At 46.9% G+C, this 13813-nt stretch overlaps 1 protein-coding gene across 1 annotated transcript; it reads right to left on the reverse strand.

Moving 5' to 3' along the window:
* Window positions 1-379: 379 nt before the first annotated feature.
* Window positions 380-1385, reverse strand: LOC119329253 (zinc finger A20 and AN1 domain-containing stress-associated protein 11-like). Its single transcript, XM_037602265.1, has one exon. The coding sequence runs from the start codon at window positions 1186-1188 to the stop codon at window positions 673-675; it is 516 nt and encodes a 171-aa protein (XP_037458162.1). The 5' UTR covers window positions 1189-1385; the 3' UTR covers window positions 380-672.
* Between the last annotated feature and the right edge of the window lie 12428 nt (window positions 1386-13813).

The raw sequence follows: 13813 nt of genomic DNA on the forward strand, positions 1-13813 counted from the left end.
GGCAGCTGGCTGGACGTCCTGTTACTTCCGAATTCTGATCAGCGGTCTGGGCAGAAAACGGGGCGTCGCTGTCCATCCTCCGTGGCGCCACCTCGACCCACAACCCACAGAAAATCACGGACGCCTTCGGTGCTACGCCGAGTCCCCAACCGAAACGTGCCAACTTCACCATACGGCTTGCAAATTTTTCTCAAACAGACGTGAATTTGTAGTACGTGATAAACGTACAGGCACAGGCGCACCCACCCAATAATGATTCCGCGCCGAACCGATCCAACGGAGCGATCCAAACGTCAATGGTTGAGCTGTCACGGACAATTAGCGGCCAGTGGGAGGGAGAAAAGGGCTGACAGCTAAAGCTAGCGAATACTGCATCGTAGAAATGATGATGATAATAATTGTATAATAGGGAAATTTGAATTAAATAGAGATCGTGGGACAACAGTACACACCAACCCCATCTTCCTCATCTCCTCTCTTCCCTCCACCGCCAACCACCGCTACAACAACAACCTTATCATCGCACTGTTTCTTCGTCGTGGCCGCCCCATCGCCATCTTTCACCCACCTTCCTCTCCTTTTTTTTGAAACTCTCGGGGACGCCTTTAATTTTCTCAAAGGAAAGAAAGGAAAAGAGTGGGCTCTGCTGCTTCGGATTTGTAGTCGTGGTGATCAGAACCGGACGATCTTGGCGGCGCGCACGACGGGGTTCTCCCGGGCGATGGCGTCCCTGGCCGCCGACTTGTAGTCGTAGCTGCAGTCGTGCCGGTCCGAGTACCGGTGCGCGCCGCAGAACATCTCGCCGCACCGGCAGCGGAACCCCGTCAGGCCCACGCGCTTCCGGCAGTTGTGGCAGCGGTTCACCGACGACTTGGACGCCTTCGGGTCCGCCGGCCCGGCGGCAGGCCGGTCGACGGCCATGTAGACGGGCGCGGCTGGCGACGCGGCGGCGGCCGGCCTCGGCTTGTCGAAGAGCGGGAACGCGGCCGCGGGCGAGGAGGAAGGGGACGGCGGCGAGGCGGCGGAGGGCGACGGCGAGGAGGAGGAGGACGCCAGGAAGCAGTTCTGGCAGAGGTTCTTGGTGGCCGGGTTGCCCGGGAAGCCGCAGCTGTTGGCGCAGAGCGTGATCTCCGCGGCGTGCAGGTGCACCTCCGTCGGCTCCTCCACCTTCTTGTCCCGCTGCGCCATGACGCCTACGAGCCGAGAGACGCTAGACGGTCCCGCGCGCGCGAGGACGGCCGGCGAGCCCTGTCTGCACCGCACGGTGGCCTGATCTCCTCGGGGGAGGCCGGGCGTGGGCAGGAGACGGGATCGAGCGAGCGAGTCGAGGCTTTGGGGGAATGGGGCGGAGGAGGAGGAGGCGAGGCGGGGACGGAGGGTGGGAGGGGGTGGGTTTTTATCGCGGGAGGAGACGGGCGGCGTACGCGTTCCCGCACGCGACAGCGACGTCGGCCGTGGCCGTGCCCGCGGGGGAGGTTATTTCCAGTGCTGGCCGCGTTGGCGCGGCGTGGAATGGCGGTGTTGCCCTCGCCCCGCGCTCCACAAGGAACGGGGTGCGTGCGTTGCGTTGCGTTGCGTTGCGTTGGTTAAACAAGTGGAGTTTTCGTTGACAGCCTGTGCTGTGCTGCCTGCTTTCTTTCTTAGGAGGGAGGGAAGGGAGGAGGGAAATGGCGACGGGTGGTGCGTGTGAATGACGCAAGGAGAAGGAAGGGGAGTGCGCGTTCGTGGTTGGCACACGGACACGCCTGTGATTTAGCGGGTGGACTCATCTGGTGCTGTTGTTTTGGGTGGTGGTGGTGGTGGTTTACTCTGCTTCGTAGGCGGCTACGAGGCGAGGCTCATCTTTCTTGTATCCTTTCCTTTCTTTTTTGCATGGATCTTTCTTGTATCCTTGACGCTTTAGCCATTTTCAACGGCAACTCGCAAATTTTCTTTTGCATCCGTCCAAGCGAACTAATCCGCCGACATGAATACGGGAGGTCGGCATCCAATGCTAACCGCATACATCACAAACTCTTTTTTAACAAACCGGATGAAATGCATGCAAACACAGTCGGATTTCGTACAAACATGACGGATTTCATACAAACATGACGAAAACGGTTACATTTTGGATATATTTTTTAACTAAAAAATTAAAACCATGTGCACGTACGGTCGCACAGAACTCCAGTCTCATGACACGGATAAAGTACACTAGTCTACCGCCAACCGCGATTGATCCCTTTGTCTTCCCCATGTCCGGCAGCCCGCTAACCGGGCTGCCGGGAGCCCCGGAGGCATGTTCTTCCTCCGTATCTTCCCTATGTCCGTCTGAACCGCTCATCGGAGCGGCAAAGAGGGTGCTTCAACCAAAGGGGACGGGTTCTTCCGTGGAGCTCAGACAGGTGCCCAGGATGGTCTGAGATAAAGGAGAACCAGCCAGAGCACCGACAGTGGCCTCCCGTGTTCTACTTCTCCTTGATGATGGCGGCGAGTGCGGACGTGACGCCCATGTGCACGTACGGTCGCACAGAGCTCCAGTCCCATGACACGGATAAAGTACACTAGTCTACCGCCAGCCGCGATTGATCCTTTTGTCTTCCTCATGTCCGGCAGCCCGCTAACCGGACTGCCGGGAGCCCCGGAGGCATGTTTTTCCCCGTATCTTCCCTATGTCCGGCTGGACCGCTCATCGGAGCAGCAAAGAGGGTGCTTCAACCAAAGGGGACGGGTTCTTCCGTGGAGCTCAGACAGGTGCCCAGGATGGTCTGAGATAAAGGAGAACCAGCCAGAGCACCGATAGTGGCCTCCCGTGTTCTACTTCTCCTTGATGATGGCGGCAAGTGCGGACATGATGGCCGTCACCTCGTCGACATCCACGCAGCTGGCTTCTTTCTCTGTGTGTATGGCGCGACTACGCGCGTGTCGACAACGGATGGCGCGGTCGCAGACACTGGATGCGGCGACGCCCGTGTAGCCGTGCTCCTCGTCGTGCGAGCATGGAGCAACCCGCCACTCCTCATCGAGCTGGCCTGGAGCAGTGAGTTGCTGAACCATGTGTCGGCTTGGGGCAGCAACTGACTCCGTCGGGCTAGGCAAGGTAGGTGGAGCAGCGAGCTACCTCGCTCGTATCGGGCGGCCTTAGCGGGCCACCTAGCCGGCTTGTATGCCGGAGAACCGCTCTTCGAAATCCATCAGAAAATTGAAGAAAATGGCGAAGAAGGAGATGGGGGGTGGAGGGGTGCGATTCTTGCCCGACGTCTGGCTGTAGCGATCCGACCTCAGACGGTCAAATCTCTGTGCATAAGTGTCATCCCTGGATCAGTAATGCTGACACACACAATACTTGAAGGATTTATAATAGAGTTCAATCACACACTTATTACATCGAATATCTCAAAAGAGAGCTTATTACAATAATATGGCTGAAGGCCATCTAAATAAGATAACAGCGGAAGCTTCGAAGGTAAATCAGTCCATCAACTTCAACGGCATAGCTGAGTGCACGACAACGACCTAGCGCACCTTACTCCTCGTCTGAAAACTCTGCAACATAATACGTTGCAGCATGTGTAGGTCAGCACATGGAATATGCTAGCAAGATAACACTATAAAGCAATGAACAAGTAACAACAATAACTATATGCATATTTGGCTGGTGGAGGCTCTATGTTTAGCATTTGCAGAAACCTAGTTTTTCCCTATAATAAAGTAATATATTTTATTATCTACAAAGTTTGTTGAAAACATTGAGAAGGTTCCTCCAACTCAATTCCAAATTAAAGTAATCATCAACCCAACAATTTAATTAAGTAAAGTGATGAGATCAAATCAATAATTCAAGTATGAGATACTCAAGATGTCCATAACCGGGGACATGGCTAACCATGATTAGTTTATACACTCTGCAGAGGTTTGAGCATTTTTCCCACAAGACTCGATCTTCTCTGTTGGATTTCTCACACTACATGGTGTTTGAGAAACGGATGACCGAGACACAGTCTTTCCGAAGAGGTCCCCTTAACCGATAGATAAGTCGGTACACCTACAATCCTCTACATCTGCTAGCCCATCATGGAAAGGTTTCCCGCAACTTACTCAACTATGCCAGAGCCCATAATGGCTTGTGGCTGCACACAGAAGTTTCCAGCATGAATAATTTTATGATCCCTTTGAGCCTGGGTGGCAAACCATAGGATAATCACACGGGTACTCCGGGATATCCCAGGACAACGCTGGATTGCTCCAGGTGCCCAGATAACCACTGGGTACTCCAGAGTGCCTCAACCAATCCACCCAGATGTGTATTAAAGTAGCCACCTTAAGTTTATCCATTAACTAAAACTCTCACACCTATCATGGATCACTCAAACCAAACTACGTCTACGAGCATCGCATAGCAATATAAGCATAACGTAGAAGTAACTCCCAGGGGTTGAAAAATAAAAGCAATAGGTACTACCTCATCACTACTTCCCAATACCCACAAGTATTCAAGCCCTAACCATGCAGTATTTGAGTGTTGAACTAATGCATAAAAACTGGGTATTAAGGGGTATGATCAAAGTGTTACTTGCTTTTGCCGACGATCTGAAAACCCTAGTGACTCGTAGTAGCACGCTTCGCACTACGGAAACTCTATCGCAAACAAACAATAACATACATAGGCACTCAAACAATAGATGCAAGGGTAAATTCAAGAGAAAAGATCCAAATTGAAAGTACAAGTGAAGAGCTTCGATTTGCAAAAAGAATCAATCAAATCGGAGCTACGAAACTCAATTGCAGTCAAAAGAAGTTCGAATTCAAAACTGCTAGAAATCAAATTTTAATTTTTCAAAACCATGTTCAAGTTGGTTATTTGGATAGAGGGGATCAAGACGAAGATTTTGATGTTGGTTTCACTGGATTTGGACGAGCGAACAAAAAGTTGCGAGGGTTTGAAAATCAGGGACTAATCTGTGATAAAAATAACCGCGGATAGGTCCCTGGCCGAAAATAAAATAAAAGAGAAAGGCTATCGAACGAACGTTCGCTATCAGGGACAAACGAATGAATACGTTCGTTAACACTGATGTTCGAGTGAACGTTCACTAATTAGCAAAACCGGAAAAAACGATCTAACGGGAAAAACCTAAAAAAACGGGCGTCGGTTCGGCGGTTTTTACCGGTTCTTTAAAAAACCGGTGGTCGGCGGGATCCGGCGAACGGCGAGGCGGGGCTACAGCGAGGCGGCGGGGTGCGGCGGTGGTGGCTGGCGGCGACGGCGGCGCAAGGAGGCAGCGCGGGCTGCGGTGGGGTGGGGCGAGGCACGGCAGCAAGCGGGCGGCGGCAGGCGGCGACGCGTGCGGCTGTGGCGGTGGTGTGGGGTGGAGGCAGCGGGACGACACAATACAAAGGGGGCGGGGGGCGGCTTGGAGGAGGGGCGCTGTGGGGTGGAGTCCGGCTCGGACCCTCGACGTCTGGCAACGGTGCGACGTGGGAAGGCGGTGGCGCGAGGTGGGCCGGCCTGCTCGGCTGGGCTTCGGCCCGGTCGGGCGGGAACTTTTTTTAAAAAATAATAATTTTGCCCGAAGAAAAAATCCTAATAAAATATATAAAAAATTCTAAAAATGCCAAAAACAATTTTCATTGTCTAAACCTATTATTTAGAACAAAGTGAACATTTTTCTGGCCTAAAAATGCATTTTTCTTAAAATGCATATTTTTCTAAATTCAAATAAAATAGCAAATGAAATCCAAATAAAATATAAATTTGATTTTAAATTTTCTACTCCAATATTCCTTTCTTTTTTTGAAGAAGTTATATTATCTTCTCTATTTTATTTTTGATATTGGAAATATTTTGTAGAAAAAATATTAAAACCAAATTGATCCTCTTTTCAAATTTGAGAAAATTCAAATATGAAAATAAATGAAATCTCCAACTCTCTCATTGGGTCCTTGAGTTGCTTAGGATTTCTAGGATCACCAACAAAATGCAAATAAAACATGACATGCATATGATGGCTATGTATAACATCCAAATTGAAAATTGGGATGTTACAAACCTACCCCCCTTAAGATGAATCTCGCCGGCGAGATTCGGGTTGGCTAGAAAATAGGTGTGGGTGGACTTTCCGTAGGTCTTCTTCTCTTTCCCAGGTGGCTTCATCCTCGGTATGGTGGCTCCATTGAACTTTGCAAAACTTGATAACCTTGCTGCGGGTAACTCCGCTGGCAAACTCAAGAATCTTGACAAGTTTCTCCTCGTAGGTCAGATCACTCTTCAACTGAATTGCTTCCAGGGACACTGTATCTCATAGAGGAATATCGGCCATCTCTGCATGGCACTTCTTCAACTGGGAAACGTGAAACATATTATGAACTCCTGACAATCCTTCGGGTAACTCCAACTTGTAGGCAACCTCTCCCATACGTTTCAGAACTCGATATGGTCCTACAAATCTCGGGGCTAACTTTCCCTTAACTCCAAATCGTTTAAATCCTCAGAGTGGTGACACACGGAGATATGCTCGGTCTCCAATCTCATAAACTACCTCCTTGCGTTTCGTATCGGCATAACTCTTCTGCCTGGACTGAGCTATCTTCAGTCTATCTCGAATCAACTTAACCTTCTCTTTAGACTCTTTGATCAAATCCGGTCCAAACAACTGACGGTCTCCAATTTCATCCCACATTAACGGTGTCCTTTATCTCCTTCCATACAAGGCTTCAAAAGGTGCCATCTTTGAACTAGCCTGATAACTTTTGTTGTATGAGAACTCTGCGTAAGGTAAATTATCATCCCAACTAGATCCATAATCTAGCGCACAAGCTCTCAACATGTCCTCTAGAATCTGATCGACTCTTTCAGTCTGTCCATCTGTCTGCGGATGAAAGGCTGTACTGAACTCTAGCCTGGTACCCAAAGTCTGGTGCAGCTGATTCCAAAACTTCGAGGTAAACTGTGTTCTTCTATCTGATACGATGGTCCCCGGAACTCCATGCAAACATACGATCCTGGTCATATATATCTTGGCCAACTTCGCACTTGTATAAGTGGTTTTCACTGGGATAAAGTGAGCTACCTTGGTCAAGCGACCAACTACTACCCAGATAGAATCGTATCCCGATCAGGTCCTGGGTAATCCGCTGATGAAATCCATGCCAAGCTTGTCCCACTTCCATTCGGGTATCGGCATAGGCTGTAATAATCCTGCGGGCTTCTGATGCTCTGCCTTCACTCTCTGACATACATCGCATACTGCTACATACTCGGCAATATCCTTCTTCATACCTGTCCACCAGAAATGTTCCTTTAAATCCAAATACATCTTGGTGTTTCCGGGGTGAATCAAATATGGCGAGTCATGAGCTTCCTGAAGTATTAACTTCCTGATCTCCGCATTATTGGGCATGTATACACGATCCTCAAACCATAAAGTCTCGTCCTCATCCTCACGAAAACCTTTGACTTTTCCTTTGCTCATCTTCTCCTTAATCTCAGTAATTTCCTTATCATCCTTTTGAGCTTCTCGAATCTTTCCCAATAATGTATACTGAACCTCCATGGTTGCAACAAAACCTCTTGGAACTATCTCCAAACGAAGTTCCTTGAGATCGTCTACTAACTCCTACGGTAATCCTCCGCTTACAAGGGTATTGGCATAACTCTTGCGGCTCAAAGCGTCTGCTACGACATTGGATTTTCTTGGATAATAATGCAACTTCATATCGTAATCCTTTATGAGCTCCAACCATCTCCTCTGCCTAAGATTCAACTCCTTCTGTGTGAAAATGTACTTTAAACTCTTGTGATCCATGTACACATCACATCTATTTCCAATCAGAAAATGTCTCCAGGTCTTGAGTGCATGCACTACGGCTGCTAACTCCAAATCATGTGTGGCATAATTCAACTCGTGAGGTCGAAACTGACGTGAGGCATATGAAACAACTCTTCCGTCTTGCATAAGTACACCTCCAAGTCCCAAGCGTGAAGCCTCGCAATACATTTGGAAATCCTTGCGTATATCTGGAAGAATCAGCACTGAGGTTGTAACCAAATGTTTCTTCAACTCTTGAAAATTTGCCTCACAATCTTCGCTCCATTTGAACTTGGTGTCCTTCTTCAACAACTCTGTCATGGGTTTCAAAATCTTGGAGAAATTCCCAATGAACCTCCTATAATATCCTGCTAGTCCCAGAAAACTGCGGATCTCTCCAACTGAGGTGGGTGCCAACCACTCGGTAACAGACTGAACCTTGGTAGGGTCTACGGCTATTCCTTCTCCTGATATAACATGTCCAAGAAATCCAACTTCCTTCAATCAAAACTCACACTTGATAAACTTGGCATACAACTGATGTTCCCTGAGCTTCTCAAGAACTAAGCGCAAGTGTTCCTTGTGTTCCTCTTCAGTCTTTGAGTACACCAAAATATCGTCAATGAACACCACAACAAACTTGTCCAAAACCTCCATGAACACCTCATTCATCATACTCATAAAATAGGCAGGGGCATTAGTCAATCCAAATGACATGACCGTGTACTCATACAGCCCGTACCTTGTGGTGAAAGCTGTCATAGGTATATCCTGTTCCCGAATTTACAACTGGTGGTATCCTGATCGAAGATCGATCTTGAAGAATATTTTAGCTCCTTGCAACTGGTCAACCAAATCATTGATCATCGGTAGTGGGTACTTGTTCTTGATCGTCACTTCGTTCAATGCCCGATAATCAACAACCATTCTCAAAGATCCATCCTTCTTCTCAACTAAGAGCATTGGGGCTCCCCAAGGCGATGAACTATGTTGAATATTACCTTTCTCCAATATCTCCTTAATCTGCTTCTTAATTTCCTCCAGATCATTCGCGGGCATCCGATACGGTCTCTTCGATATTGGTCCGGTGCCTGGCAACAACTCTATCAAAAATTATATGTCTCGATCTGGCGGCATGCCTGGTAGTTCCTCTAGAAATACATCCGGGTAATCCTTCACAACATGCACTTCTTCCTGAACAACTCCTGAGAGGGAATTCACTTGGGTCCTCCTTGGCGCATGCCTAGACACATACTTGATCCTTTTTCCCTCCGGGGTGGTGAGTAGAATTGAATTACTAGCACAATCGATATTTCCTCCATACATAGATAGCCAATCCATGCCTAATATCACATCCAATCCTTGCGACTCCAAAATTATCAGGTTTGAGGGGAAAACATGTGTACCTAAGGTCAATGGCATCTAAAAACATCCACTGCTTGCCATATACTCCGCTCCAGGTGAGCTTACTAACATAGGTGTCTTAAGAACTTTGGTGGGCAACTTAAATTTATCCACAAATCCCCTTGATATGTATGAATGTGATGCACCAGTATCGAAAACAACTATTGCAGTAAATAACTTAATCAAAAACTTACCTATAACTGCATCTGGCTGTTCTTCAACCTCCTCCATGTTAACGTGGTTCACTTGTCCTCTGGTAAAAGGGTTGGGCTTCTTCCCAGAGTTTCCATTTCCATTGCCGTTCCTTGCTCGAGGGCATTCGATGGCGTAGTGTCCAGTTTTCCCGCACTTGAAACAAGTAATGTGACTTAGATCCTTCTTGGCGGGTGTTGCTGGGTTAGAACGGTTTTGGCTGCTACTTCCTTCATTCCTGTTTCCATTCTTAGGCTCACTGTGGTTATGTGAGCTTCCTCCATTGTGAGTATGGCATCCATGGTTACGGGTGTAACCTTTGGAGTTAGGGGTAAAGCGAGGCTTCTGCTGAGCTCCAAAATTATACTTCCCCCGTCCATACTTCCTTTTGTGGCTCTCTATCTGCTGCTGCTTGCCTTCAATCGTAAGGGCCCCGTCTACCAAATCCTGGTAGTTATTGAATGTTGCCATCATCAACTGCATGCTCAACTCATCATTCAGCCCTTCCATAAACTTCTCCTGCTTCGCGGCATCTGTGGCCACATCATTCCGGGCATAGTGAGCTAACTTACTAAACTCATCCATGTACAGCTCCACAGTATGATTTCCCTGGCATAAGTTGCGAAACTTACACTTCTTCATACTCATTGCTCCAGTTGAGACATGGGCAGTACGGAAAGCTTGCTGAAACTGATCCCATGTGACATTGGCTATGGGAAAAATGGCTGTGTAATTCTCCCACCATGAGGCTGCGGGTCCATCAAATTGATGTGCGACAAAGCGCACCTTCTCAGCATCTATGCAACCTGCGGTGGTCAGCTCCCTTCCAATCCTGCGGAGCCAGTCATCAGCAACAATCGGCTCGGTGCTACTGAAAAACACCAGCAGATTCAACCTCGGAAAATAGGCTAAGTTGTCTATTGGAGGTGGTGGTGGTGGATTGTTGTTGTTGTTGTTGTTGTTGTTGCCTTGGTTCTGAACTAGTAGCTGCATCAAGGCATTCTGCTGCTGGATCAACTAAGTGAGCTCCGGTGGGAAACAAATCCGGGGTCACGTCTCAGAGGCATCTGATGGGTTTAGAGGGGAGAGATTAGAATAGAGTGAGGTCTAAAGAGAAATCACTACCCATATGCACATGAGACAAACACATTCATATCACACCACTCAATTCAAAATAAGGGCATACAATCGATCTAACTACCGTTACAAAATACTCGGACTATTCTATATACATGGGGGATACTACTGATAACTATTGGGGAACATAGTAATTTCAAAAAAAATTCTACGCACATGCAAGATCATGGTGATGCATAGCAACTAGAGGAGAGAGTGTTGTACACGTACCCTCGTAGACCGAAAGCGGAAGCGTTAGCATAACGCGGTTGATGTAGTCGTACGTCTTCACGATCCGACCGATCAAGTACCGAACGCACGACACCTTTGAGTTCTGCACACGTTCAACTCGACGACGTACCTCGAACTCCGATCCAGCCGAGTGTTGAGGGAGAGTTTCGTCAGCACGACGGCGTGGTGACGATGATGATGTTCTACTGACGCAGGGCTTCGCCTAAGCACCGCTACGATATGATCGAGGTGGATTATGGTGGAAGGGGCACCGCACACGGCTAAGAGATCAAGAGATCAATTGTTGTGTCTTTGGGGTCCCCCCTGCCCCCGTATATAAAGGAGTGGAGGGGGGGAGGGCCGGCCCTCTCTATGGCGCGCCCTAGGGGAGTCCTACTCCCACCGGGAGTAGGATTCCCCCTTTCCTAGTAGAACTAGGAGCCCTTCCAAGTAGTAGGAGTAGGAGGGAAGGAAAGGGAAGGAAAAAGGAGAAGGAAGGGAGCGCCCCCCCTCCCTAGTCCAATTCGGACCAGCCCATGGGGAGGGGCGCGGCCACCCTTTGAGGCCTTTCTCTCCTTTCCCATATGGCCCATTAAGGCCCAATACGAATTCCCGTAACTCCCCGATACTCCTGAAAATACCCGAATCACTCGGAACCTTTCCGATGTCCGAATATAGTCATCCAATATATTGATCTTTACGTCTCGACCATTTTGAGACTCCTCATCATGTCCCCGATCTCATCCGGGACTCCGGACTCCTTCGGTACATCAAAACACATAAACTCATAATATAACCGTCATCGAACTTTAAGCATGCGGACCCTACGGGTTCAAGAACTATGTAGACATGACTGAGACACGTCTCCGGTCAATAACCAATAGCGGAACCTGGATGCTCATATTGGCTCCTACATATTCTACGAAGATCTTTATCGGTCAAACCGCATAACAACATACGTTGTTCCCTTTGTCATCGGTATGTTACTTGCCCGAGATTCGATCGTCGGTATCTCAATACCTAGTTCAATCTCGTTATCGGCAAGTATCTTTACTCATTCCGTAATACATCATTCCGCAACTAACTCATTAGTTGCAATGCTTGCAAGGCTTTTAAGTGATGTGCATTACCGAGTGGGCCCAGAGATACCTCTTCGATAATCGGAGTGACAAATCCTAATCTCGAAATACGCCAACCCAACGAGTACCTTCGGAGACACCTGTAGAGCACCTTTATAATCACCCAGTTACTTGTGACGTTTGGTAGCACACAAAGTGTTCCTCCGGTAAACGGGAGTTGCATAATCTCATAGTCATAGGAACATGTATAAGTCATGAAGAAAGCAATAGCAACATACTAGATGATCAAGTGCTAAGCTAACGGAATGGGTCAAGTCAATCACATCATTCTCCTAATGATGTGATCCCGTTAATCAAATGACAACTCTTTGTCTATGGCTAAGAAACATAACCATCTTTGATCAACAAGCTAGTCAAGTAGAGGCATACTAGTGACACTCTGTTTGTCTATGTATTCACACATGTATTATGTTTCCGGTTAATACAATTCTAGCATGAATAACAAAAAAATTATCATGATATAAGGAAATAAATAATAAGTTTATTATTGCCTCTAGGGCATATTTTCTTCAGTCTCCCACTTGCACTAAAGTCAATAATCTAGTTCACATCGTCATGTGATTTAACACCAATAGTTCACATCGTCATGTGATCAACACCCAAAGGGTTTACTAGAGTCAACAATCTAGTTCACATTGCCATGTGATTTAACACCCAAAGAGTACTAAGGTGTGATCATGTTTTGATTGTGAGAGAAGTTTAGTCTACGGGCCTGCCACATTCAGATCCGTATGTATTTTGCAAATTTCTATGTCAACAATGCTCTGCATGGAGCTACTCTAGCTAATTGATCCCACTTTTAAAATGTATCCAGATTGAGACTTAGAGTCATCTAGATTAGTGTCAAAATTTGCATCGACGTAACCCTTTACGACAAGCCTTTTGTCACCTCCATAATCGAGAAACATATCCTTATTTCACTAAGGATAATTTTGACCGCTGTCCAGTGATCTACTCCTAGATCACTATTGTACTCCCTTGAAAAAAAAACAGTGTAGGGTATACAATAGATCTGGTAGACAGCATGGCATACTTTATAGAACCTATGGCTGAGGCATAGGGAATGACTTTCATTCTCTTTCTATCTTTTGCTGTGGTCGGGCTTTGAGTCTTACTCAATTTCACACCTTGTAACACAGGCAAGAACTCTTTCTTTGACTGTTCCATTTTGAACTACTTCAAAATCTTGTCAAGGTATGTACTCATTGAAAAAACTTATCAAGCGTCTTGATCTATCTCTATAGATCTTGATGCTCAATATGTAAGCAGCTTCACCGAGGTCTTTCTTTGAAAAACTCCTTTCAAACACTCCTTTATGCTTTGCAGAATAATTCTACATTATCTCCGATCAACAATATGTCATTCACATATACTTATCAGAAATGTTGTAGTGCTCCCACTCACTTTCTTGTAAATACAGGCTTCACTGCAAGTCTGTATAAAACTATATGCTTTGATCAACTTATCAAAGCGTATATTCCAACTCCGAGATGCTTGCACCAGTCCATAGATGGATCACTGGAGCTTGCATATTTTGTTAGCACCTTTAGGATTGACAAAACCTTCTGGTTGCATCATATACAACTCTTTCTTTAATAAATCCTTTAAGGAATGCTGTTTTGTTTATCCATTTGCCAGATTTCATAAAATGCGGCAATTTGCTAACATGTTTTGGATAGACTTAATCATCGCTACGAGTGAGAAAATCTCATCATAGTCAACACCTTGAACTTTGTCAAAAACCTTTTTCGACAAGTCTAGCTTTGTAGATAGTAACACTACTATCAGCGTCCGTCTTCCTCTTGAAGATCCATTTATTTTCTATGGCTTGCCGATCATCGGGCAAGTCAACCAAAGTCCACACTTTGTTCTCATACATGGATCCCATCTCATATTTCATGGCCTCAAGCCATTTCACGGAATCTGGGTCATCATCGCTTC

The sequence above is a fragment of the Triticum dicoccoides genome, chromosome 7A, assembly GCF_002162155.2.
Source record: "Triticum dicoccoides isolate Atlit2015 ecotype Zavitan chromosome 7A, WEW_v2.0, whole genome shotgun sequence".
Classification (NCBI taxonomy): Eukaryota; Viridiplantae; Streptophyta; class Magnoliopsida; order Poales; family Poaceae; genus Triticum; species Triticum dicoccoides.

What these genes read in the sequence shown, in the direction of transcription:
- LOC119329253 (XM_037602265.1), bottom strand. Translation starts at nt 1,188, where the DNA reads ATGGCGCAGCGGGACAAGAAGGTGGAGGAGCCGACGGAGGTGCACCTG.